Raw genomic sequence first — 27,905 nt, 5'->3', positions numbered from 1 at the left:
CGTATTATTCATCGTGACCATCTAATCAAATATTTATATTTTTGATCATACCTCTGCAAGTATAATTACGGTAATGTACTTCGCTTTTAATTTCTCCAACTTCAATCAATATAATTTTTCAACTCTGAATCAGTAAAGATCAAATTACAGAGTTCTCCAAGTGTTGGATATAAAGAAGACTGAGTCCCATGACAACGTCCGTTCCGTTCTATGAAAAATCCAGGCTGCTCAAGTCGACTTGTTCTTTAATAATAAAAGTAGCTGAACCTGGCCATGTGGTAGAAAAAAACTAGCATTTTGTTAACAGAAATAAGTTCAACCATTGCAAGAATGGAAGGTTGGACTCTCGACTTTTAGAGTGATAATTGACCCTTTAAACTATTGAGGAGAGGGGGAGGGGGAGGGGGAGGGGGAGGGGGAGGGGGAGGGTCGTCATTTAGCAAAAACCGAACATACCTCAAGACAAGATCACAAGACCTAGGTACATAGCTCCGCAAAGAAAGATGAAGGATATAAAACCCCTGCATTTCGTATTCAATTATAAGCATCTTCCTTCGAATATATGAGTTGGTGATACAAATTTAAATTCAGAGTGGACTCATTTTAACTCTTGGTAATATAAGATACTCACCAAATAATTCCCCATCCAACACCGTTACACGGGCAAGGACACACCTCAGCAAATTTCTCAGCATCACTTGAATGAACTCTTCGGGATATTAGATCATCGTAAATATCTGAAAAAGGAAAAAAAAAACATAACAGAATTAACATAGCAGTAATAATTGATAAAGTAGAAGGCATTTGGAAGCTATACCATAAACTGAGAACAGGCTATTCATTACACCTGCAGTTTTGATAAACAAAATGGGTCAGTCTTTCCCTCCATCCCATTGTCAGTTTGGACGATGAATACAATCATCTTCTGCACAAACATGCAAGAGATTCTTGAATGATGTAAAAGGAGAAATATTACCAATAAAGAGGATTACATAACGAAGAACACGCACTTTAGTTGTTTCTTGCAGGACCCAGACGACACCAAGAAAAATGATGAATCCTAGTGGCACAAGATGATAATATTCGTAAGGGATGCACATTGTGTTGGCTATATCAGTCACAGGCTTACAGCCATCAAGTTTTGTGTATTAGGCTTCGACACTCACCGATGCATAGTCCGCGAAGTGTCCACTGCAAATGGTCGTAAAGGACACAAATATAACAGTCAATAAGTTTGGCTATTATGGCGGACATAATATCAAGGTAAAATAAATGAAATTTATGATTTATCCGCGGAAGAGAGGAAAGAATCAAACACACAATCATAATAAATGGAGTTAATATAGTATGATATATGATAGATTAAAAAGGCTAAAATGCAATTGAGCTAGATGGCGAAGTGTTCAACACAACTAGGAAGCTGTCGACCTAAAATATATGCATCTCCTGATTTCTCTACATAGGTTGTAACGCCCTAAGCCCATCGTTAGTAGATATTGTCTTCTTTGGACTTTTCTTTTCGGGCTTCCTCTCAAAGTTTCTAAAACGCGTCTACTAGGAAGAGGTTTCCACACCCTTATAAAAAATATTTCATTCTCCTTCCCAACTGATGTGGGAAGTCCAAAGAGGACATACCTACTAGCGGTGGGCTTGGGTCGTTACATACGTTCCAAGAAACCAAGTTCCGGTGGATCCAACTTTTCCAAGAAACCAAGTTTTGGTGGATCCGACTTTTCTTTCTAATTTCCAGTAGGAGCACAAATGCACATTTAGCTGCAGAAACTAATGCATTTAACAGACAAATTGAAAATACCAACAAAGTTACTTACATTTTTAGCTACACAAAGTACTACAAGAAGAGAAACAAGAAAGCACCCTGCAGCTATTCTGGACGTAAGAAGATTTGTAGATGCTAGTATCAAGAGCATCCCCCAGAATGATGAACCAATATCTACAATTCAAATAGAGTAATCAGCTGGTATCAACCACATGAGAATGTGTGTGCATGTGCATGAGAGAAAGAGACAGAGAGAGACATCCGGCAGGCAAGATCAACCAATACACGCCACCGCGTGTTTGTGTAGCTCCACCTTCATCAGCATGAACCTGAATTCCTTCTACCTGGAGGCTTAAGCAGTTAAGTACATCATGGTTACACTAACTAATGACAATCTTCGCATGTTCATGAGAAATTAAATCAACCTACATTAACTAAGGGTCTGCATTAGCAACATAAATATCATAAGGAAAAGAAAGTAGCATGTTTATAAAGTAATTCATAGATAGACAGAAACCCAAATTCTGTTTACTATGAACAAATGCAACATAGACATCTTGGTGATGTTTCTATTGTTATGATATTGTCCACAATGGTACGATATTGTCCACTTCGAGCCTAAGCTCTCATGGCTTTGTTTTGGGCTTCCCCAAAATGCCTCACACCAATGGAAATAGTATTCCTCACTTATAAACCCACGATCTTCTACCTAAATTAACCAATGTGGGACGCACTCCCAATAATCCTCTACATCTATTTCTTCAGCCGAGAAAGTAGGATGTTTATGAAGTAATTCATTTCCTAATGCAAAACCAAGAAAGATAATGAAACAAACTGATCTACACGAGTTATAATATAGTCACAAAAACACCAATAAGATAGGCTTCATTATCCAAAATAGTGAATCCTCAGTAACAGTTTTAGATTTGACATTATAAACGAAGCTACCTAATTGTTTTCACTCAAAATCGAAGACAAACAATGATTCATTGAGCGTCACAAATTTAACAATGAGAAGAACATGTGAAGAATTTAGCATCTTACATGACCACAGGTAAGCTTGCAAACAATGGCATGGCTTGCCTCGTGAAGGAACACCGTGACAAGTTTGAATGGTTTCAGTAGTACCGTCCTCCAGAGCTAAAATAAACAGACTGATTCAGAGCTAACCTCAGAAAAGAAGTGAAAATTTGAAGTTCATCGTTAAAAGTCCCCTGGTTACTAAAATGGAATGCTAATCAAGAATTTGAAAATTTCCAATTAAACAAACACCAGATTATCATAAAGAATTCAAATAATTCCACCGATCCAATATTTTGAAGGAACAAATAGTGGAAGTGGATTAAGAGAGATACCGCTAGTATAACAACTGTACAAACAGAAACGGTGATCAGAAACACAACTTGCTCGTGATTGCAGCAGCGCTTAAGCTCCCAATTAGGTTTCATTTCGAGGAGTTTGCTAAATCCAACTAGGCAAGAGAAATCCGAAACTCGACTTGCCTGATTAGTCTTCGACTAATCTAACTGGTTAAACTCCGAGAACGAGATCTACAAAAAGAGCATAGAGCGAAAATGGAGTTTCGTTTGTCGTCGTCAGATGAGAGAGTGCTGATCCCGATCAGTGATAGGCCGTCGGAAGGCGGAGCTGAAGAACCAGAGAAAGGATTCCCAATTCCGACGACGATTCGACGGAGACCAATGGGGACTTCCAACCACAGTCAACTTTTTTTCCTTTTTTTTTTTTTTTTTAGATTTAGAAAAACTGAAAAAAAAACTATAAAAAATACTAAAAAAAATCCATAATATTTAATATTATTTTTGGAAATATTCTTTAATAATTAAATGAGGAAATTCGAGTTTTTTTAATAATTTTTATCTCAACTACTTTTGTCTTTAATTTATTAATTTTTTTAGAATAAAATTCTTTTTCCAACTGACTTTCCTATGAAAATATAAATTATTTAATATCTAAATTTAACCATACAAATGGTTGTTTTTTATTTTTTATTTTAATCATAAAATCCAAAAATATAATTTTTGCTAAGTTGGTTTAAAAAGAAAGAGATCTATCATAAATGAAAAAAATAATACATTTCTTGACATTAAAAAAAATGACGTAATTAAGGAATTATGATGTAATTAAACAGAAGAACTATATTTTACATTATTTATACCTAAATCAAAACGGTCAAAGGAATTAAAATAAGATATAAAGTTTTCCTTTTAACTATAATTTTGGACTTAATTTTCACTTTTTGAGGCTAAAGAAAGGAGGGGAAAAGGAAAAGGTGAGAAAAAGGATGGTGGGAAAAAGCAAACCGTAACAAATTCCTTTTTCTTTTTTTTTTTAATAAATAATGCCAAGTATTTTTTAACCAACACTAAAGCTAAAAGTTCAAATTCCCGTACCTAATAGGACGTAAAAGTTGTAACATTCACCTAGAATACAAGTTCGGACTTGTTTGAGATAATGCACAAAAAAAAAAAGTCGTTTCAATCATATCTTTCAACAATCAACCACTAGAACAAAAATTAATTATAATCGGTGGATAAAAAAAAAAAAAAATTAAATGAATTTTTTTAACAACCTGACAACCAACCCGAAAACAGAGGGTTGGGTTGGGTTGAGTTCTAAAATTTTCGAGTTGGATTGAGTTATTAATCCAACCAAACTGAACTTTTGGGTTGGTCCAAAAACTTCCGTCAACTCAATCCAATCCAGCCTGTGTACACCCTTATTTGAGATAACTCACAGAAAAAGTCAGTTTCAAACAAATCTTTCGACAAACCATCAAATGATCGCCGATGAACTGATATCAACATCTTCCCATAACGAAGACCTAATTTGCTCACAATGCTTACAAAAAAAAAAAAAAAAGATGGTAGAGATAAGATCGAAACTATTACAGCTGCTTGAATGAGAGTAGAAGATTTTCTTGTGGAGTAAACTCCTCGAAGAACTTTGTCCCAACAAAAAGTACCTTATAGAAATCTATGAACAAATTATATAGATAGTCTCCTCTTGTTTGCATTAGGATGCAAGCAAGAAGTGAAAATAGAACTGATGTAATCCACCTTTTGGACCAGCGTTTTCGCTGGCACACTGTTCGGTGTCTAAAACTGATATCAACATCTTCCCATGATAAAGACCTGATTCATTCACAATGCTGACAAAAAAAAAAAAATGGTAGAGATAAGATCGAAACTATTAATGCGCTTGAATGAGAGTAGAAGGTTTCCTTGTGGAGTAAACTCCTTGAAGAACTTTGTCCCAACAAAAGGTACTAGAAATCAAACAATCTACAAACAAGAAGCGAAAATAGAACGCTGATGTAATTCACCTTTTGGATTAATGTCCTCACTGGCACATTGTCCGGTGTCTAGTTCTAATACTATTTGTAATAGTTCAAGCCCATTGTTTGTAGATATTGTCAGTTTTAGCCCATTAAATATCAACGTTAGCCTCACAATTTTAAAACTCATCGATTAGGGAGAGGTTTCCACACCCTTATAAGGAATGCTTCGTTCCCCCTTCCAATCGACGTGTGATCTCACCAAAAAGTTATAAGATTTCTTCCAAATTAGTTTTCATCCCAAAAAAAAAAATGGCTTCACGCTTTCATTTCAGACTTTTGAAGCTACCCCCAAAGCAATTGACAAAGAATAGATAAAGGCGCTTATGCTGAAGAACAGAGCTCTGTCCTTATGTAAATATCAAAACTGTTGATATTGCAGAAGTAACTGATACCTAACTAAACCTTTGAATAGAGCTAAATTTAAGATTGCCCAACAAGAAATTTTCCCAGATGAACAAACTATCCACCTAGAGGAGAATGAGAGTTATGAACCCAAGAACCAACATGCCTGCCATTGCATTCCAGATGGTTAAGGATTATAGTATGAACAGAACAATCAAGAAACTTGGCACACAGAATTTACAGTTACTTCAAATTTTATTTTGCTAAGTATTCACACATCTTGCTTTTCTAGCCATTATTGTGATAGAAACAGAGAATATGTTACCACAAACAGCAAGGAGATTTCATCTCTCCTGCATATCCAATTCAGAAATGGCAGTCAGCAAGAATCATGATATCCGAAGTAGAAACCAAATGGAACCTTTCAAGTTTCAGCAACTTTATATGAATCTACAGTGATTTCAGTCAGTAACAGCCCAGGAAAAAGTGCCTGCAAAATGATGAGTAAAATCAATAACCATTCAGAAGAACAATGGAATGAAATCTATCCAGAAGAACAGTGGAATGAAATCGATTGAAAACTGAAATTCCTCCCTATTCTTACATCCAATTGCTTTTGTACAGTTCTAGGCCTCTTCTTTGGCCTCCTCGGTAGCTTACCGACGAGCACCGCGAAGTCCTCTTCAAGCTCTTCTTTCGACAGCGATACAAATAACGTACTCCGATTCTTCTCCTTCTCCTTCTCCTTCTTCGTTACAGCTTTGATCGAAGATGAACCGAAGTCTGGAGTCGTCTCATCTTGAGGAGCCTTACACGCTGCTCTACGAGTCCGCAAATTCCACGGCCGAGCCGCAGCGGATTCTCCCTCGCCGCCTTCATCAGCAATCGAAAACTTGAGTCTCTTCGATTCCTCCCTAATATCGAGCATGATCTTCTCGCGCATGATTTCAATGGAACTGCTCCGATCGTTGTTCCCTTCACTAGGTTTCATCGGAGAGGAGAATCTGGTGAAGTTCGCGCCTTTAGAATTAATAGGTCTCTCCCGAACTCGGTAGGATTCCGATTGGCGATGAGAAGCGGGGTTGGAGTTAGAAGAAAGCTTCATACACTTGAGGAATCTCTGGGAGCCCCATTTGAGATACGGCAAGGAGAAGTTGTGCAGCGGCTTTGATCGATCAGGCGCCATAGCCATGAGCTTGATCGCAAGAATTCGAAGCTAAAATTCGGCGAAGAACACAGAAGGCCTGCAATTCCAGAGCCTTGTCAGTGAAGTTAGGGGGCGAGAATCGGGATTGGGGAGGGGAAGAGGTTGAGCTAATGCGAGGTAGAAGAGTGGAAGGGGAGAAAGGAGAGGGTATGGGAAATGAGAGTCGCGGGGAAAAGGTGCTTAAAGAATGAAAGGGGGAGAGGAGGCGGGTCGGTTTAGGCTTTTTGGTGTGGCTGAGAGTAAAATGTTGGCCAAGTCACAAGCGGTATGGAACACTTTAAACCTTTAATACCTCAACTTTATTGAATTAAAACAACCAAATAAATAAATAAATAAATAAAAGTCAAAAATTAAATTTAACGGTCGAACTTTTAAACTAATCAAATTAAATATGATACTTTCTTAACCATTACAATCTTCACTTGAATTTGAATAAAAATATATATGTGACATAAAATAATTGTATTAAATGGAAAATGTTTTTAAAATGAGTTCATTTGTTAACGTTATCATTAAATTAGATAAAAAAGATCTTGTGATCTCATGAGTGATCTCGTGAGCATTTAATTTTAACGGTAAGATTGAAAAATAACTCTTAACACATTATTTAACTCTTTAGATTATTTATGTGAAAGACGACAAACTGAAATAGAATAAAATGTTGGTTGTTTTCAAAATATTCCATTTTTATATTTATGACGTGAATCAACAATATTTTAATTTTTGTTTCAACTCGAGTAGACATTTATTAATAGATCTTTTCATTCTACTAAAAATATTCAAATTTTCATTCTACTAAAAAAACTTTTGTAATACTCAAATTTAATCTCAAGCTCATCGCGCGAGAGAGAAAATTAGTCCTAAGTTATAAACATAACTTTTGCAATACTCAAATTTAATCGAGCTCAACTCGAGAGAGAAAATTAGTCCTAAGTTATAAACATAATACCCACTAGCCTTCAAAAATGTTAAATTAGAAATTTAGTATAAAAAAAAAAAAAAAAAATTAAAATCCAATCTCAAATTTTTTCTTATGGTTTAATCAAAATTCTCATCATTAGTCCTTTTTTATAAGAACTATTTAGGAGAGTTTTATCCTAACATAAAAATGAATTCTAGAGACTAAACCTAACCTATATATATTCCTTGCATTTATTAATTAAACCAGTTTTACCAAACTTGCAATCAAATTAACTTTTTGAAAGCCTTTTTGCTTGCATTGTAAACTATTAATTAAACCAACTTCAATAATCCTCTTCAAATTAATTGAACATGGGAACACACAATTGAGAGAGTTTATTTTAAATAAATTAGGTGGCCAAGATTAGTAATACGCACATGATTTGTTTTCTTATTCCTCCTTCCACTTCCACTCTCCCAAAATTTAACCATTTTAATGTAAAACTTAAAACCAAAAAGAAAATAATTTAAAAAAAAAAAAAAAAAAAAAAAAAAAAAAAAAAAAAAAAAAACCATCAGGACCTACACAAAGATTTTGAACCATTTGAGGTGGGACGCTGGTGTGACCTTGGAAACAAGGATTTGGTACAACAAGCTACCCACGACCATACACAATCTATTTATGAAAAAAAGATACCTCGCCTTAGCAATGAGGTATGTATCTTGCCGAGGAGAAGAGCCAGTGGTCGTTATCTGTAAAATATTAGAATTACACGAAAAGGAATATACACAATAGATGTAGTAACAAACTGCGTTTTTCAGGAAATATCAATTTCAACACACAAAAAAGCAAAATTGGAAACCAAAATGAGAACAATAAACAGAGAATCATTTCCAAACCGGGAAAAAAGGTGAATGCAAGCAACGAGGGATATGAAATGGATCAGGAAAGGGTAAGTCGATGGTGTTCTATGAACATTGAATTTCAAAGTAAATTCAATTTTACAGTTCGCAGGATGAATCTTGAAAGCAAATAAAATGGGATCAGGAAGAGGAATCTACACAGACCGATATGAACAACGTGTGAATTAGATGTAATAAAAAAAACCAGTTTCCTGGTGGAGAGGGATTGATATAATAATATGTACAAAAGAAAGAAAGCAATAAAAAGCGTGTATATTACTTTTGTCACTGTAAAAGAAATCTCACTGATTGGAAGAGGGGCATTCAGCGGCATATGCGGCATCGTTCTTGATTACTCGGGTGTTGTATGATCCGCAGAACTCGCATTTATGATATAGCCAATGGAACCGCGATGTGCCTTTCCGTTCACAGTCATTGCACAGTATGTCCTGGATTCCACACCCTCATTAGACTACTTGCACCTTTTATTAAGTTAAATCACAAATAATATCGATATGGAAGAAATAACTAAACTATAAGCCTCTTTTTTTAACATCATTTCAAATTCCTAACTTCGCCAAGTCAAATATTTGCTTCGAATTAGATTATTGAAGCCAAGTTAAAGGGTTAAAAATAAACTCCTTTTTTGTGTTGGAGAGGAAGGAAGAATTCGAGATTTTTTTTTTTTTTTTGTAATGATGAAGTTACACAATCAAGAACAATAACGCCCTCAAACCAATTCCTAAACCACCAACAGAGAAGAAATGACAGAGAATGTACCTGGCAACGTTCCCTGTACTCCTCTGGCAGCTCCTCAGCAGCCAACAAGGCATCAAGCATACCAAAATATACCTAAGCACATGTTACAAACAATATGAAAATCTGGTTCAAATTTGCTTTACATAGCCTTCTATGTGTAAATGACAACATTAAAGGACGATGTTAAAAGTCACAATCTCCGGCATCTTCGCAAGATAAAGGAACTTGACATGTAAAGAACAAACTAGTCAAACTCCCCAAGGCTAATAAAATGTAAAGAAAGAAATTCTGACTAGAGGAAAGCTCATTACAATAAAAATGAAAAATGTCTGCTTGTAGAAATACATATTCTCCTAGCCAACTTTTCTTTTTTTCAACCACAAATGAGGATGGGAGATTTGAACATCTGACCTATCGGTCGACAAGATATTCCTCAACTAAATTCACTCAAATCGTTTCTGATAGCTCATAAGATTTAAGACTCATTGACAGTACTGATTGCAATTCTAACCTTGTGGTGATTGATTTATGGGAATCAAACAGGATGAAAAAAAAATACATTAAGCCCAAAAAAAATGACAGAATAAACACAAAAAATCAACAAAAAAGAAATGAAAATTCCCTTACCGCCATATCTCCCAAGGACTTGCTGCAAATAGGACAGGTATAATGGCTGCAAGTGTAGGCCTACAAACACCATAATGCATGTAACATCAATATCCTAAACTCATTTTACAGAACACACCAACCAACCAGAGTTCATTTAAATTATCCAGAATCCGTAAGATATAATCCAAACCTGAAAGCAAGCTGAATGCATGTAATGACCACAGGGTAGCGGTCTGACTGTTGCACTGGATGTGAATAAGAAATCACAACAGATGGGACAATTCGTTTCTAAACTTTTCTCCAGGCACTTGTGACTCTCCAGCTTTATCCCAAGGCAACAATTGCAAATCATGCAATGGAAAAAATCAATTCCAAGACCCCTCCCAACACGGCATAAGTTGCAAAATGGGCAATGATACACAGTCCTAGAGAACAATTGTGACAATGAGAATACAAAAAAGATTTAGCTAGATTTCTGTTATTCTAAAAACATTTATTTATCATGACAGTCTTCGATGAAATAGTCAACAAACCAGATGAGTTAAAACATTTCAATTGGTACAATCCCATGAAAGAGGATAGCCACAAAAGACATCATTTAAGGTACTCCACAAGGTCACAGGAACAATTTCTCCCATCAGTTAACCAAAAAATTTGAACATTAGCTTTCTGAAGATTCGGGGTTAGACAGGAGCTCTAGCTATTTTTGTGGTTGCTGATATTTTAAGCTTTGTTGGGTGTAGTCATTTTGGTATTAGATTTGAGCTTTCCTATGCAGTCTAGTTTTGTGGCTAGATTTGAGTGTCTTCTTGGGTTCAGTTACATTTTGAGTATTTTGTTACCAAAATTTTGAATCATTTCCAGTTGATAGCCATTTTGATTTGGCCAAGACTCTTCAAGTTGAAAACTGACTCACTCAACTACCTCCTGAAGAAATTAGTCTTTCCTTGATATTTATTCACAAATCTCAGTAACTGGGAATTTTATCCATAGATATTTCAGTCAACTAAGAGTTGCCTGTTGCCAGCCATATATGAAGGCAATCAAGAGAAAGTTGAAAGGATCTACAGAAAAAAAAAAAAAAAAAAAAAAGTGCGCACAAGTGGAGCCCAAACCTAGAAAAAGGATCTCTAATCTGAAAGAATAACACCTAAATCATCCTGATAAAAGGCACCACCGTCCACAGGGAGACATTAAACCTAACATTTTTCCGAAGGATGTCCCTACAAGCTACAACTTTCAGCCCTGCTATGAAATATCGTAAGATAGTTTTTAATGCTAAAGTCTATTTATCTCTAATCTGGTCCAACTTCTTCTAGCAATTAAAGTCAACATATGAATATGTGTTGCAATCACCATTTATCAACCCCTTACTGTTTACAGCATGCAAGTCAAGATATAAATAGGAAAAAAATGATATACAATCTTGAGAGAATGGAAAATTTCATGAAATATTAACAACCAAAGGAATCATTTGTATCTGATGTTATGTACAAAATTGTTAATAAACATAATTAGCACATTAATCGTTAGATATCTCGCTTGAGAATATCATTTCTTCTGAGGGCTTATCAAGCCACATATATAATATCATATTTCTTAAAAATTATGAAGTATCAGAATTTGTACCTTTCATCATCAAAAAATTTACAAATATTGCAATAGTATTTCGCCATTGATAATCCATTGCAAGAAGGTGTAGTGCATACTGGCCCAACTGATTGAATTGTTAGACAGTTCATACACATCATCTCTGATGTTGCTTTCCTAAAATCATGGGACAAAATATCAGAGGGGCAAAACACCACTTGAATTTGATGTAAATCCTGAAATAATACCTGTCCATTGAGTGATCGCTGACATTATCATGACAAAATCGACAAGTAAATAACTTTCCGCAGCAAGCAGCAAGAAGCTTGCAGTTTCTAGTGTAATGTTCACACCCAAATATTTTTTTCTCGACACAACGAAAAGATGGTGTTCGTCCTGCTGCATCTTCACCATTGGAATTGTCTTCTATGTTTGCTTGAGGCAATTTCTGCTGTGCAGCAATCCAGCGACTAATTGAAGACAATAGCATGCAATTAATTTTAAATTCAACAGCATAGCAACACATTGAAGTAACACGTGCTATGCAATTTGGAGGTAGATCAAAGCTTATGATAAAATATTATATCAAACCATACCTGGTCATAAGATTCTGCACAAGATATGCTTTTCTCCTTGGATCAAGAGTCGAGTCCTGATAAACCTTTCTGATTTCTGATTCAAGTTCATTTTGGTTCATGCGAAAAATATCTTTCCAGCCAGGCTTGAACATTTGATCATTCTGATCCAAGCTCTCAATGAGCCCAGAATCTGGAAGGAGAGAAAGAGAGATATGTGAATACAATTTTTTTTCATTACTGAACAATCGAGGAACATCCAACATGAGTGTGAGATCAATAAATATGGAAAAACCTTTCTCAGCAACACAAGCTTCCGATGTTTCACCATTTAAAGTAGACGAAGCAGTCCCTCTCCAACAATCGTTGAGCCATTCGTTGAACATGGTGTTTCTCGTGGCCTGCTTCCACGTATCCATCATGGTATTCTGTTCGTCTTGAGTAAGTGCAGATGTTACCCATGGCAACATTGACTGGAGAACTTCAGCACCTGTTGTCCCAATAATACGACCAACTATTTTGTCTTGCTCCTCGACGGAAAAGTGTTTCCCAAACAGCGGCCAAAGTTCAAGTTCTTCCCTAAAAATATGCTGATCCAGGGTAACTCTTATAGATTTGCACATTCCTTGAAGCTTTGTAGCAAGCTCGTTGTACATTCTATTACAATCCTTCCCCGCCATATTAACAGAACCTACGTCACTTTTAGAATAACTCTCATCTAACTGAACCTCATGCAGACTTTCATGAAGGAGTGAAATCTCAGAGAGAACACATGAAATATCCTCAAATAGTTTTTCCTCCTGCTTATGGTCGAGCGTATATGAGTGACTTACATTGTGCAATGTCTCTTTGGATTCCAGAGCAGGAAATACAATATCATCTTCAGCATTACTATGAGCGCGATATAACCCCCATAGAAGGCGAAATCTTCCAATAAATTGCCGGAGAAATGTTCCATCACAATCACCAAGTTTTCCAGATTCAACATCTAAATATTCCAAGTCTTTGCGTATCGCTTTGTGAAATTTAAAAATAGTATCAATGGGACGTCCTGCAGACCCAACATCAGAAGTGGCATTATCCGTTTCCCATGAAAAAAGGCTGGAATTGAGAGAAGGTGCACAAGAGCTGGGAGATAAGGATCGCATAGACTTGGATGAGAAAATAGAACTTAACCCCAGATTCTTGCTGTTTACTCCTAAAGCTGGAACACGGCAGGACTGATCACCACAACATTGTTGCTGGGCATTAACGGTCTCTGAAGCAATACGGCCATCACAAAGTCTGCATGACATAGGAACATTCCGTATGGCTGGCCTCTTAACATGAACATTAGTTTCTTCTGGATCGGATTTTGGACCTTCCCTTGCAATCAATGCAGGGGCACATGAACAAGACGATTGAACAGTGTCTTCTTCAATATCAGGTAACCTTTGAACTGCACAACAGCCAGCTGCTCTTGAAGATATGCACAAACCATCATTGCGGGCCTTGCAAGCCCAACCAGAAAAGAGAGTCACCAAAGCAGTATCTTTAGCTGGAGCTGATTAAGAGAACTATAAGCTATCAGAACGACTAAAAATATTAATATCATCAACAAAAAGAATATAATAGACAGCTGCAGTAAAAGTTTCATAGGTTTGTCTCTTGAAAAGAACAGACAAATTAGAAAAATCAACAAACCTGCCAACTGCATGTTCTTGAGAAAATCTCTAGCCTCATCTTCTTTTAATGATCCTACCAGCCATGGCAAGACTCGTTCAATCAATTTCAGAGGCATCATACACAAACTTTGATACAACAATTCCCGTTGTCTCTTGCAACTAAAGTGCTTTCTAGCAAGTGGAAGAACCTAAAGGCCAAGGGAATCAATATAGCTTCAACCCATCTTTCAGAAAATATAAGATACATTCATTTTCAAGTTATCACATTTATCTTCCATAAAGGTACTCTTCTAAGCTTTCATGAAAATAGATGTTTGTATACCGTAATAAAAGTATAAGGAACTTGCTGCACGTTTTAAGATGTCATATCAACCAGGAAGTGAGGAAGAAAATTGCAATAAGATGTCATATCAACCAGGAAGGTCACCTGAACTTCTTCATTATGGAAGTGCCTCTTAATGGTATCTATTATTTGATCAGCATGAGAACACAACTTCACGTAAAATTCATCTCTTGAAGTAGAACTAGCCCCTGCCCTTTGAATATTTTCAATCAGGCAACTAAACTCATTGAATTGACTTTCTTCTTCAGCATGTTCCTGGAAAAAAGAAAACTCTCCATCTACTGTAGGAAAGATTACCTTGTCCTCAGCAATACTGTGATGAGAAAAGAGGGGTGAGTAATACAAGTTTTGTTGAATAATTTTTAGAAAATAGCTAAATGAAAATGAAAACGAACTTGTGCAATAAATCTGCAGGCAATAACAATTAAAAATGAAAATGTGTTCCATATGAAATTTTTAAGTATAAGTACGACCTAAATTATAGACTTTTTTTTTCAAAACTACAGCCAAATTATGGAACCATTTCATTTTTATGAAATTAGTGCTATAATTTTTCTCTGACGTACTCCAACTATCTGTGCAATAAAAGAATAAGAGTAATATACCTATGATAAATGCAAACTTCAGCAATGAATTGCAACCTCTCGTTAAAAGTTGATAGATTACTAAACTTCCCAGAAAGTTGTATCTTCCTAGCCTCCTCAGCTATGTCATTCAACTCCCTTTCGATGGCATTATGCCAAAACAGTATTTCATTAATTGGATGAGTTACCACATAATCTGATGTATCAGAACTGGACTCCAAATATTTCCTTTTCCCATGGCTGGTCAATGCACAAGCACAATTTACATTTCCTTGATGATTTGATGTATGAGTAGTAGGATCTGAATGATGTAGAACTGGAGAATCATCAAAGCAACTTGTTGATACGGTGTCACAACTTCTCTCTTCCATCCAAGTAAATATGACCTTACATAAAGAGTATCAGTAATTGGCTATAAATCAAATTAGCATATCAGAAGAAAGAACCCAAGTAAAACCTATACCTGTTGAAGAAGCTTTTCCTCGGGGACTACATTAGTTAAACATTTCTGTAGATCCTGAAATTCATCAGGTGAAACAGATGAAGAAAGCCAAGGGAGGAATTGAGCCATCATGTACACAGGAATACTGCAGAAGAACTGCCAAACGAGAGATGCCTGCTCTTCCAATGTGAACTTTTCTATAAGCAAGGGAAATACCTGAAAAATGAATATAGTAATGAGAATATGTCAGAAAAAATGTATATATGTATCACTAGACATGCAGCCAAAAATATAAACCCAAAAACCTGCCATTTTTAATATATCACCTCATAGAACACTGTAGTTTCTTGTCCCATTTAAGTAATTTTGCATGGACACTTAAATATCTCTCACCCAGTCCCATTTAATCATATCAGATAAACTATAAGTTAAATTCAGGATTTTTAATACACAGATTTAGTAAGAATGTGGATTGGTAAGATATTACAAGTAGTATAAACTAAGAGCATCTACTGTTTCTTGAGGGTTGAGTGTGCAAAACTCGTGTATTTCTTCAACAGAATTAAGATCTCAACTACTATTAAACACAGCAATTGTAAGATGGAACTAATTAGTGATCAGAGATTTGCATAAGATATTAGGGAGACATGGGCAACCGCAGAGTACCTGCTCTTCTTCCTTAGCCATGTGCTGGCTCACAGATGTCTTTAGGGCACCAGTGCAGGACGCTAACTCCCTTGGGAAGCTTTCATCATTTCGTGTATTGGAATTAAGAAGCTCAAAAAGTTGATCAAATAGATTGCTTTCACCCTTGTGTTCAAGGGAATATGTCTGTGCCACATTCTTCACACGAATATCAAGTGCAGGAAAAATTACCTGCAAGTCCAAATTTAAGTTTTCAGAAGTAAGAATTATAGCAGCAAGTCGGTAGAAAACGACAGAAGAAAACGACGATTACGCAGTGTTGCAAAATAATAGAATGTAGGGGGGGAAAGCTCAGTGTTGCAAAATAATATCCCATGATTCGTTGCAACCTTCTTACGGCAGCTTCTTCTAAGTCACTCTTTTTTTACGCAGGAAGCAGCAAAAGCCACTATAATTGATATTTCGTCAAAAAAAAAAAAAAAAAAAACAACTGGCTCATATCCTGATAGGTTCCCACAAATTTAATTTAATGTACCACCTCATTATTGTTGAATCCTCAGTATTCATACCATCCCCTCCGAACTACATTCAGTTGAAATATTTTCTTACAGACAACAGCAGAGCTCCTGCTTTGATTGAAGTACACCACCGCTATACGAGATTCATTTTTTAATTTCAGTATTTTGAGTTCTTGAAAATGAGTATTAATGCAAAATGAAGATAAATTTCCACTCATAAACTTCATGAAAAAGTAGAAGACATTAAAGAACTCAGAATGTTAAGCAAGAACAACCAAAATATAAACTCTTACGCTCAATTATTTCTTCAATTCTACTTTCCTCCAAAAGAATATTTGACTCATTGACAGACTTATGCTGTACAAGACAAAGAGACGTTACTTAAGCTGGCGATTGGGCACAATGGACATTAGAATCCAGTAATTATCCGAACGAAGATTGACACATGAGGTCAAATCGTCTTTAATGGAGTCCGCATTAAAGGAACACAGGAAATGAGGTCTACTGAACAGTATTAACATGTTCAAAAAATAATGACGCATAAGCAACGATTTAAGTACCATTGAACAATACAGAAAAGTAGATTATAATTCTGATTCTGAGAATTTTCCAATTCCTAACCAAAAATCTAGTACCACATGTCCTTCCCGACTCTTACGACTTAATCAGCAACCGAAGTTAAACATTCGAAGGAAGTTAATCGATAATGCTAGGTTCCAAAGAAAAGCAAACGAGGCGAAAATCAGCCACACATGTACAAGTGCAAATCTGCACGGAAATGGATCAGAAATTTTACCTCGTCTTCAGCATTGGAGTGGTGCTTGTAAATCGATCTAAGAAAATGATATCGTTCAAATAGCGGCCGAATATCTGCTCTCTGGCCGATGGCAAATGCCATGGCCAGCCGGTGTAGCGTATCGAGCTCTTTGCGAATAGCTTTGTGGAAGAAAAGGAAAATAAGAATCGGAGACTGTGGCTCGGAGCTCCTCAAACAATCATTCGGCGACGACGGAGACGACGGAGCCGACGCGGAATCCATTTTATTAACAGAATTAGCCAAAAAAGCCACCCCTCCGCCACCGTCCCTGTGATGTAGCCCTGTCAACGGCGTCGCCATCTCACTCTAAAACCACCTCTCGCAAGAACTCTCTCCGAAATTCCTTCCTATCTAACACCTCCTTTCTCCAAATTCTCTCTCGTCCTCTCCAGTTCTTCCTCGCTCCAACTATGCTTCCAGCTCCCCACTCTCAGCTGCTACAGCTCTTGGTTCCATCTCCTCCTCTCTCTGTCTCAATTACTTTCGCCTTTTCACGTAACTTTCTCTCTCTAAATCTTTGTATTATCTGCTTCGTATTATTCAACGGAGAAGAAAGGGTAGGCCTGGCTACGAACTTACGGTGATGTCGATAAGAATAAAACAACTATGGCCAAAGCCTCATGAGTAGACGAGGGAGAGCCTTTTATACCCGCCTCGATGAAACGTGGACCGAAATATTGCCATCGTGGACGCTGACGTCACCTCTTTCTGTTCGCAACCTGACACGTGTACCGCTTGTGTGAAGGATGATTGCCTGACTCATACTTCGCCACTACACAACCTTTGCCTCCTCTCTAAGATTGCCACAATCTTTTTTCTAATTTAAAAAATATAAAAAAAAAATGGTAATAAAATAAACTTAATCAATTATAATTATTTTTCTTTTTCTTTTATTTAAAAAGAAAAAAAAATTTGAAATATTTGTTTTAGCTTTCCATTTTCTCTAAATTATGATTATAAATATACAAAACTCGTTAATCTAAATATTAATAGACGTAAATTTATATTTAAAAAATTATAAAATCTCGTTCATTCAATATATCGTTAAACTATTATATTTTCCACGAATTAAAATTTGAGACGATTTGAATAAATTTTAAAAATATACGAATGAAATAAGGCATCATCCATGCATTTTTTTTAAATATATAAATTAAATAAGGCTTCATCCATGCATTTTCACCCCTCATTTCATTCCACCACGTTCTATGTGTCAAATTATATTTTTTTTTTTTTTGTATTTTTGTATTTTTAAAACACATTTTTATATAATATAAATTTAAAAAGTTAATATGAAGATTGGATTTCCTATTTAAATTATAAAAATAATAAAATTTAAAAAATAAAAATAAAAATTATTTTTAAAAATTACGAACGTAAGAAAGCACGAGTTGAGTTAGGTTGAATGACACTGAAATTATATGGATTACCATAAAATCATAGATTTGGTAACAAACCAGTAAATCATAGATTTGGTGACAAACTAGTCATAGATTCTCCTTGATTCAGGGTAACAAACAAATAACACAGTACATTATCTTACTATGTACAGATATGATCTATTCTACGTTGAACACAGTATGTCATCATCAATGTTGGCACATGATATCCCACTTCTCCCACGAGCTCGTCCAAGTTTACTCCGCAACCAAACATCCTGTATTCCAAATTTATCATGCTCTCTTCATTGATGGCTTCAATTCATCATCACTTTTTTTAAAATAATAATTTAATTATTTTACTTCATAAAATTCTAAAATATCTATTATAGTTTATACATTTAAAAACTATAATAATTAATAACTAAGGTATTAATATTCAAAATAACTTAAATAAATAAATAAATAAATATTTCCAGAAATGCCCCCAACTGAATTCCTTGTGGGCCCGGGGGGGCTACCCTTTTTTTAAGGATAGATTTGGTACTGAATATTCCTAAACTGGAATTTACCTTTGATTAATCAAAATAGAAGATCGTCGGTAGCGCAATCAAAACGGAAATTTGTCGCTTTCCAATTAATTTAAAATCATTTGCTAAGGTTCTGTTTGGACTCGAGGATAACATATTCTATACTAGAATATCCTCACTCAGTATTTTATGTAGAGATGCCAAAACTACCCCCCATCAAACTACAATTCACACACTAATCTAAATACAATAAATTTGGATTGAATTATTAACATTTTTTAATATTGTAAATTTATTTCTAACAAATTCAAATTATAGACTATTTAATATTTATTTATTTATTTATTTTTATTATTATTATTTGTAGTTAAAAAACCAATTAAAGAGACCTATTTGGTTATTTTAGTTACATATTAAAATGTTTATGTGATGGTGCATGACTATTACTAGGTTTTGAAGTATAAAAGGCATGGAGGATGTGTAATGACCTAGATCCACCGCTAGCAGATATTGTCTTTTTTGGGTTTTTCCTTTTAGGCTTACCCTCAAAACTTTAAAATTGTGGTTTGTTCTCCTCCCCAACCAATGTGGGACATCACAATCCATCCCCTTCGGGGCCCAGCGTCCTCGCTGGCACTCTTTTCTTCATGTGGGACCGCCCCCAAATCCAACCCCTTTGGGGCACACTGTCCTTGTTGGCACACCGCCTCGTGACTACTCCCTCTTCGAGGAAGAGCGAGAAGGCTGGCACATAGTTCGGTGTCTGGCTCTAATACAATTTGTAACGACTCATATCCACCGCTAGCAGATATTGTCCTCTTTGGATTTTTCCTTTCGAGCTTCCCCTCAAAGCTTTAAAACGCGTCTACTAGGGGAAGATTTCCACACGTGATTTGTTCTCCTCCCCAATCAACTGGAACATCACATTATCTCACATATGGGCTCAAAGAAATAAATAATTGGATTAGGTAGTCAATAAAAAAAATTGCTTCCCCGACAACATAAAAATAAAAAACTATATATATTTTTACTATAATTAAGGTTGTCTTTTAGTACACTTAATTGGCTTTATTTTTACTATTATTATTATTATTTAAGATTTTTTTAAAATTTATAATAATAATTAAAAAAAAAGAAACGTTCTTATTTACTTTGCCTTACATTAAAATCTTTATAGTGTCTCATTATTATAAAGTAAAGTTCAGATTAAAAAAAAAAAAAAAGAAAAAAAAAAGATTATCCACGTCGTTTTCTTCAGTGAGATAACGGCCCAAACAGCCAACGAAGCGGCCCAATTAGGGCCCATGAAAGCTCCTCGACTAAATTAGCCCATAAAATACAGATTCCTTCTCAAATTTTCTTATTTATTTATTTAAATTAAATTGAATAATGGAATATATATATATATAAATTGGAAAAGTTAATTATTCGAAATTGATTTCAACTTCAAACGTTTATTTATGATGAGTCATCGCTTCAGTTGCCTATTAAGATCCTCTGCCTTGCTGTGTCTACACGCTTGCCATTTACACATAATTCTATTACCACTTTTTTTTAAACCAACTTTTTCATTAAGAGCTTCAAAGTCAATTTCCACCATATTTTTAAATTTCATTTAATCCATATCTTTAACTATTAAATTTTTGTTTCATTCAAAAACTACCATATATTAACCAATTAATCAACTAGGTACGTCTAACAATAATATTTCATTATAAAATATATAATTATTATATTCAATATTACACCACAATTTTTAATAATTTATCTATATATTTCAATTTTAATATTTGTAACGGCCCATATCCACAGCTAGTAGATATTATTTTTTTTTTGGGGCTTTTCCCTCAAGATTTAAGCCAGGGAAAGGTTTCTACACTCTTATAATCTAGGGAAACCGGTTTTCACACCCTTATAAATGGTGATTTGTTCTTCTCCCCCACCAATGTTGGACATCACAATCCACCCCCATTCGGGGCCCAACGTCCTCATTGGTACTCTTTACTTCCTCCAATCGACCAAACCCCCCCTTTGGGGCCCAGCGTCCTTACTGGCACACCGCCTTGTGTCTACCCCATTCAGGGAACAACGAGAAGGCTGACACATTTTCCGGTGTCTGGCTCTGATACCATTTGTAACGGCCCAAATCCACCGCTAGCAGATATTGTCCTCTTTAGGCTTTCCCTTTCGAGCTTCCCCTCAAGTCTTTAAAACTCGTATGCTAAGGAAAGATTTCCACACCCTTATAAATGGTAGTTTGTTCTCCTCCCCAACCAACGTACAACATCACAATATTACACCATAATTTTCAACAATTCATCGAAATTATAATAATAAATAAGTATAAATAACTATGGCGGGTGTAGAGACTCAGGAACGAGGATGGAGAACATTATTATTATTATTATTATTATTATTATTATTATTATAATATGTTGGTGAAGTATAATTACAATTTAACCAAAAAATAAATAAACTAATAAAATTTGAGGGTAAATAATGGAAGTTTTGTTTTCAAGAGTAAATAATAAATATTAGTTATTATAATTAAAAAAATTAAAAAAATTAAAAAAAGAAAAAAAGAAAAAAAGAAAAAAAAAAAGGAATATTAGGGAGGTAACCGTTTTGTGCCGTTCACTGCCTCTCTGACTTCCGAATTCTCTGTATTTCTCGCACACAGGAGAGAGAGAGAGAGAGAGAGAGAGAGAGAGAGAGAGAGAGAGAGAGAGAGAGAGAGAGTTGAAGACGCCATTGAAGACCAAAATCAAGCTTCCATTTCTGAATCTCTGTTCATTCAATGATGACGACATCCAATCCCAAACTATTCAAACTCCAAACGCAATTCAAATCCCTGGTTTCTCACCTCCTCCTCTTCGCCGCCGGTCTCGCCGCCGGCTTCACTCTCACTCTCTTCACCTTCCCCTTCCCTTTCCAATCCTCTCCTCTCTCTCTCCCCTTCTCCTTCAGCCAACTCCAACTCCCCTCTCCCTCACCTCCTCCTCCGCCGCCGTCGCGCGTCGGTTTAAAGAAGTTCTTAAACCCACCCCCGGCCCTCCACGACATGACGGAGGAGGAGCTTCTATGGAGAGCCTCAATGGTTCCCCGCCGGATCCCAAAATCACCGCTGCCGAAATCACAGCCGAAGATTGCCTTCTTGTTTCTAACAAAAGACGGCGTCAGTTTAGCTCCGCTTTGGGAACGGTTCTTCAAAGGCCACCGCCGCCTTTACTCCGTTTACGTCCACCGCAGTTCTTCCACCAACGCCGCCGTGGCTTCCAACTCTGTTTTCTACGGCCGCTCAATCCCCAGTAAGGTACTAACAATAATCACTACTTTTCTTAATTAAGTATTTCATTAATTATTCTCGTCTCTACTCTCATTCTAATTAAGATTCTTAATCAATAAATTAATATAATATTTTCTATTTTTTAAAACTTATTTAATTCATGTCTTTAAATTATTTATTTATAATATAATTTTTATATAGAAATAAAATTGCTTGTTTTGGTTTGGTTTATTTATTAAAATGAATAATTTTGAGGGCAATGGTATTTATAATATCAACGAATAATAGGTTTATTTTTGGGTATGAAATATTCTAAAATTAATCGTCTGTTCAAATTAATTATTTTATTATTATTATTTATTTTTCGTTACATGAAATGGTGGGATTTTACAGGCTGGATATATTGAAAATGAATAATTAAAAAGAAAAAAATGTGATGAATTCCTTTCTGTTGGCGGTTATGGTTCCATCCTTTTTTGCATTCTTTTCTTTATGCCTTCTTCCTCTCTCACGTGAAAAATTATATCTCACCAAAGCCAAGAATCATACCTTTTTTTCCCCCTTTTCCTTGCTTGTTATGGGAAAAGAAGAAACAAAAAGAACAAAAAAAGGCTTAATATTGGGCACGGGTCGGTTTCAGAAACCCGAAAACCTATCAACTCAACTTTCACGAAGGTTCAAAAAACGTGATAACCCGAACACCTATCAACTCAATCTCTAGGGATGCTCGGAAAACCCAATAACCCAAAAACCTATCAACTCAATCTTCAAACATGTTCAAAAAACTCGATAACCCGAACACCTATCATCTCAACCTTTAGGCATGTTAAAAAAATTCGATAACTCGAACACCTATCAACTCAACCTTCAGGCATGTTTGGAAAACTCGATAACCTGAAAACCTATCAACTCAATCTTCAGACATGTTTAGAAAACCCGATAACCTGAAGACCTATCAACTTAACCTCCAGGAATGTTTAGAAAACTCGATAACTCAAACACTTATCAACTTAACCTCCAGGATGTTTAGAAAACTCGATAACTTGAACACCTATCAACTTTAACCTTTAGGAATGTTCAAAAAACCCGATAACTTGAAACACCTATCAGCTCAATCTTTAGGAATGTTCAAAAAACCCGATAACCTGAAACACCTATCAACTCAACCTTTAGGAATGTTCAAAAAACCCGATAACCTGAAACACCTATCAACTCAACCTTCAGGGATGTTTAGAAAACCTGATAACCTGAAGACCTATCAACTTAACCTCTAGGAATGTTCAGAAAACTCGATAACCCGAAAACCTATCAACTTAGCCTCCAGGGATGTTCAGAAAACCCAATAATTCGAACACCTATCAACTAAGCCTTCAGGAATGTTCAAGAAACCCGATAACTCGAAACACCTATCAACTTAACCTTCAGAAATGTTGTTCAGTGATGTTAAAAAAATGCGATAATCTGGAGACCTATCAACTCAACCTAACTCATATAGTTTGGATTGAATTATCACTCATTCGGTTCGGATTGGATTAAGTTCAAATAAATGAAAATTTTAGGAATAAATGAAATTTCAGGGAGTGAAGTGGGGAGCGCCGAGCATGATGGAGGCAGAGCGGCGGCTAATAGCAAACGCACTACTCGACTTCTCCAACCAAAGGTTCATCCTTCTCTCCGAGTCCTGCATCCCACTCTTCAACTTCTCCACCATTTACAATTACTTAATGGCCTCCAAGACCACCTTCGTCGAGTCCTACGACCTCCCAGGACCAGTGGGTCGGGGCCGCTACAAACCCCAAATGCGCCCCACAATCAACCTCCACCAATGGCGCAAGGGCTCCCAGTGGTTCCAAATTGACCGACCCCTCGCCTCCCAAGTTGTCTCCGATCAGAAATACTTCCCCGTCTTCCGGCAACACTGCAAGCCCTCTTGTTACATGGACGAGCACTACCTCCCCACCCTCGTCGGAATCCACTTCTCCACCACCAATTCCAACCGGACCTTGACTTGGGTCGACTGGTCCAAAGGCGGCGCCCACCCCACCAAGTTCAACAGAATGGATGTCAACGTTGGCTTGCTCCAAAGACTGAGGACTGGCAGCCACTGCCGGTACAATGGAGCTGACACCAATGTATGCCATTTGTTTGCCAGGAAATTCATGCCCAATTCCTTGAATAGGCTCCTCTTGTTTGCTCCTAAGCTCATGGAGTTTAATCATTAAATTATGTGCATAAACCAATTAATTCCTTTTGATTTTCTGAGCTTATACGATTCATTTATATGTAATTTGATAACATGGGTTATTGTAAAAATCTTCCCTTTATGTTCCTTTTTTGGTATAAATGACATATAATGTAGTGTTCTAAGACAGAGAATGAAGAATCAATTCAATAATTTGTTGCTGTGGAGGTGTTACTACTAACCCAAGATACTGACATGGAACTTTGAGAAGATTCATAGCCATTCTTTACCTGCACAGCATCGCTGTTTCGATTCTGTATGGCGTTTAGACTGTCGAGAATTTCCATCATTGTTGGCCTCTCGTCTTTCATGCTCTGCAGGCATCGAAATGCGACCTCTGCGACGCTCGTTATCATGTCTTTGATTTTGTAGTCTGATTCGAAACCGAGTGATGGGTCGACGAGCTCGTGTAATGCATGGCTTTGGATCTTGTTGATGGCCATGTTGAACAGGTTGATCTCTTGTCTATGTCTTGTGATGTCAACAGCAGGCATTGAGGACATGAGTTCAACAAGTACGACGCCGAAGCTGAAGACATCGCTTTTATCAGAGAGTTGGTAGCACTGATGGTACTCCGGGTCGACATAGCCGGGAGTGCCTTGTGGAGCGGTTGACACGTGCGTGACGTCGAGTGGGAAGAGGCGGGATAACCCGAAATCGGCTACTTTAACGGAGTAGTGGTTGTCGAGGAGGATGTTGTTGGTTTTGACATCGCGGTGGATGATTTCAGAAGCATGGAGATACACTAAAGCACTTGCAGTTTCTATAGCAATCTTCATTCTTGTAGACCATGGAAGCTTGCCTGGCTTTGCTAGTTTTCCATGGAGGTGATCAGCCACCGTACCGTTCGGAACGTATTCATACACGAGCAGAAGCTCGCGGCTGTTGCTTGAGGTACAACCGTAAAGTGAAACGAGGTTGTGGTGGCGTAAACGTGCGAGGATCCCGACCTCATTCATGAACTGCTCAACTCTCTTGAAATTGCTTTCGAACAACCGTTTGACAGCAACGGCACGCCCGTCTTTGAGTAAGCCTAAACAGATATATGAACAAAAAGATCAATGAAACAATCACTAGCTAATAATCAAGCATGAACAATGATTAGATTAGATTCGAAGGGCTGCTCTGGGTCCTGTATGGGCTAATTTAGGAAATGATCACGGGTTTATAGGTAAGGAATACATCTCCATTGGTAGAGGTCAAAGTGGATAATATCATACCATTGTAAAGATTCGTGATTCCTAACAACTCTTACCATAATGCACTGTGCCAAAGCCTCCATCACCGAGCTCTTTGTTGGAGTCGAAATGGTTCGTGGCTTCTTCAAGTTCTTTATAGGAGAAGAGGTGAACGCCCAAGTAGGTACCTCCATTCTCAGCTTCTTCCACGGACGGTGGATTCGAGAGAACGCTCCGTTGCACGTATGGCAGCATGTGAGACCTTTTACGACGGAGCTGGCGCCATCGGTAGCAGATGCCAAGAACAAGTAAGGTTAAAAGCAAGGCTCCAAAACCAGTGCATGTGCCTGCATATGAATCAAACCAATGGAGATTTTAAACAATTGCCATAGAGGCAACCATATGAACAGAGGAGGAAAAACAGAGTTACCAATGATAATCTTCTTTTTGATGTCGTCGCTATTGTCTGCAACGTAAACAATGAAGAAAAAAACATCAATGTCGGATTAAAACATAACAGAGAAACATGAAAAACTTCGAAAAAAATCACTGCTACAGAATCTCAATATTTGTTCATCAGTTCATATTAAGCATTTTCCTTGTGGACAAGATAGGGGCAAATTTGTCATTATGAATGTTGAAGACTTCAACGTTTTCCATGTGGGAAGGTTTGATTAGTCGAAGAACAAAGAAAATGCAATCGAAAGAAAAATGTTTTGCAATTTCATTCATTGACGCTATTTCAGGTCATAGGGAATGGTTGGTCATCACAATTCACTTGGTCATGCTATCGAGAACGGGCCCACATGTCATTTATCTTACTGGGACATTTTGAACATCATCCATCGAAATTTCATCAAGGCATTGGCTCTCTCGTACCCATGTCATGTCACTTACGGATACCGTACCGAATAACGGGTACAAAATCTAACCTCCAACACATGGGCAAGGGCAATACCGGCACACCCATGCTGTCCGGTACTGTCCTTGAAAAACCCATTTTAAAAGAAGTCGTCCGAGACACCTCTCGAAACCTTACGCATGTGCCTTGTCAATACCTATTAGATAATATATTATTTAATTTTATAGTCCACATCATTTTTAAATAATTATTTTATGAGTAATTAATGAATGTAGTATGAATTATTTTCCAAAAAAATTTATTAACTAAAAATAATTATTTTTATATAATAGTTGGGAAATATATATATAGTCTAAATTGGACTAGTCCAAATTTGATAGTTCGAAGGTTTGAACTCCAAATTTTCTTTTTGTACGTTATGTCATATTATATATTTATTTGAAAATTTTGACTTTCGACATTGAATTTGGTCAAAGTTTCAAAATAAAATAAGAACAACATGAAAATAAAATCAAGAACACAATGGAAATAAGTAAGGAAGGTGAGATTATATTAAAATTAATATAACTAAACACGATTTATTATCTAATTATCAACAATAATTCTATCAGATTCGCGTCCGTTGAAGAGAGAAACCAAACATTTATTATAAAATAGAGAGACATTTTAAAATCTCTAGAGAGAGCGCGAAAGTAAAAATTCAGAAAGGTGAATTTTAGCTATGATATCACATACCGGAGAGACGGCGGAAAGCGGAGGAAGGCGGTGAATCTTCATCGTCGGCGAGAGACGGCGGAAAGCGGAGGAGGAAGGCGGTGGCGAAGGTGACGAGCGCGGCGGCGTTCCGAAAATGGATCCGCAGCAGAAACGTCTTCATTTTTAGTTCTTTGTGGGAAAGGTGAAATAAAGAGGAGAAAAGAAGGTATTTATAGAGGTAGAGGAAGACGCCGAAGTTTCGTGTCTATGGCCGCCAATGGCTATGACTATTAAATAATTTAAACGGTCCCACCCGGTCCTTTCTGGAATTGGGCCGGGTTGACCCGGCCCAATTCTTCAATTTCCTCCCAATTTTCCATCGAATTTACCAAAATCATTCCAATTTTAAATTTTAAAAATAAGGTACCATATTGTCCACTTTGAATATAAGCTCTCGTACCTTTTCTTTGGGCTTCCCCAAAAAGCCTCATACCAACGGAGATAGTATTCCTCACTTATAAATTCATGATCTTCCACTAAATTAACCAATGTGGGACTCACTCCCAATAATCCTCAACAATCCTCCCCTCGAACAAAGTACACTATAAGCTTCCCCTGAGACTTATGAAGCTCTCGAATAGCCTCCCCTTAATCGAGCCTCGACTCCTTTCTCTAGAGCCCTCGAACAAAGTACATCAT

The 27,905-nt window shown here is 36.6% G+C and overlaps 5 protein-coding genes across 8 annotated transcripts; 1 reads left to right on the top strand and 4 right to left on the bottom strand.

Annotated features, from left to right (window-relative positions):
* Positions 1–54: 54 nt before the first annotated feature.
* On the bottom strand, positions 55–3,536 carry LOC111780311 (uncharacterized). 2 transcript variants are annotated; one of them, XM_023660683.2, is made up of 10 exons: positions 3,133–3,534; positions 2,822–2,917; positions 2,037–2,121; positions 1,830–1,951; positions 1,167–1,191; positions 977–1,060; positions 818–847; positions 632–737; positions 457–521; positions 55–267 (listed from the first exon to the last, which is right to left on the bottom strand). In XM_023660683.2, the coding sequence occupies exons 1-9, from the start codon at positions 3,223–3,225 to the stop codon at positions 458–460; spliced, it is 705 nt and encodes a 234-aa protein (XP_023516451.2). In that variant the 5' UTR covers positions 3,226–3,534; the 3' UTR covers positions 55–267; position 457. The 2 variants fall into 2 exon arrangements, 1 of the variants encoding a protein (XP_023516451.2); XR_015413676.1 differs by lacking the exons at positions 55–267; positions 818–847 and adding an exon at positions 848–925 and having other exon boundaries at positions 1,011–1,060; positions 3,133–3,536.
* A 2,083-nt stretch (positions 3,537–5,619) lies between these two features.
* LOC111779669 (uncharacterized) lies at positions 5,620–6,941 on the bottom strand. Its single transcript, XM_023659777.2, has 2 exons — positions 6,082–6,941; positions 5,620–5,967 (listed from the first exon to the last, which is right to left on the bottom strand). Exons 1-2 carry the CDS (start codon positions 6,667–6,669, stop codon positions 5,902–5,904), a joined length of 654 nt encoding a protein of 217 aa, XP_023515545.2. The 5' UTR covers positions 6,670–6,941; the 3' UTR covers positions 5,620–5,901.
* Positions 6,942–8,008: 1,067 nt separating this feature from the next.
* LOC111779990 (zinc finger protein BRUTUS) lies at positions 8,009–17,642 on the bottom strand. 2 transcript variants are annotated; one of them, XM_087119660.1, is made up of 15 exons: positions 17,013–17,642; positions 15,720–15,929; positions 15,075–15,269; positions 14,633–14,997; positions 14,112–14,340; positions 13,704–13,872; positions 12,316–13,563; positions 12,042–12,213; positions 11,694–11,915; positions 11,485–11,622; positions 10,046–10,280; positions 9,874–9,933; positions 9,268–9,339; positions 8,794–8,936; positions 8,009–8,337 (listed from the first exon to the last, which is right to left on the bottom strand). In XM_087119660.1, exons 1-15 carry the CDS (start codon positions 17,331–17,333, stop codon positions 8,334–8,336), a joined length of 3,783 nt encoding a protein of 1,260 aa, XP_086975786.1. In that variant the 5' UTR covers positions 17,334–17,642; the 3' UTR covers positions 8,009–8,333. The 2 variants fall into 2 exon arrangements, with proteins under 2 accessions (XP_086975786.1, XP_023515986.2); XM_023660218.2 differs by lacking the exon at positions 8,009–8,337 and having other exon boundaries at positions 8,539–8,936.
* A 3,947-nt stretch (positions 17,643–21,589) lies between these two features.
* Positions 21,590–24,634, top strand: LOC147787364 (glycosyltransferase BC10-like). The gene is made up of 2 exons (XM_087119368.1): positions 21,590–22,255; positions 23,806–24,634. The coding sequence occupies exons 1-2, from the start codon at positions 21,740–21,742 to the stop codon at positions 24,448–24,450; spliced, it is 1,161 nt and encodes a 386-aa protein (XP_086975494.1). The 5' UTR covers positions 21,590–21,739; the 3' UTR covers positions 24,451–24,634.
* On the bottom strand, positions 24,285–27,445 carry LOC111779712 (LEAF RUST 10 DISEASE-RESISTANCE LOCUS RECEPTOR-LIKE PROTEIN KINASE-like 1.2). 2 transcript variants are annotated; one of them, XM_023659832.2, is made up of 5 exons: positions 27,246–27,445; positions 26,079–26,114; positions 25,726–25,995; positions 24,701–25,503; positions 24,285–24,424 (listed from the first exon to the last, which is right to left on the bottom strand). In XM_023659832.2, exons 1-5 carry the CDS (start codon positions 27,385–27,387, stop codon positions 24,386–24,388), a joined length of 1,290 nt encoding a protein of 429 aa, XP_023515600.2. In that variant the 5' UTR covers positions 27,388–27,445; the 3' UTR covers positions 24,285–24,385. The 2 variants fall into 2 exon arrangements, with proteins under 2 accessions (XP_023515600.2, XP_086975493.1); XM_087119367.1 differs by lacking the exon at positions 24,285–24,424 and having other exon boundaries at positions 24,530–25,503; positions 27,246–27,441.
* Between the last annotated feature and the right edge of the window lie 460 nt (positions 27,446–27,905).

The sequence above is a fragment of the Cucurbita pepo genome, chromosome 18 (assembly GCF_057944985.1).
Source record: "Cucurbita pepo subsp. pepo isolate OVF chromosome 18, ASM5794498v1, whole genome shotgun sequence".
Lineage (NCBI taxonomy): Eukaryota > Viridiplantae > Streptophyta > Magnoliopsida > Cucurbitales > Cucurbitaceae > Cucurbita > Cucurbita pepo.
The sequence above is the reverse complement of the archived record's forward strand: the minus strand, read 5'-3'. Positions and strand labels throughout refer to the sequence as shown.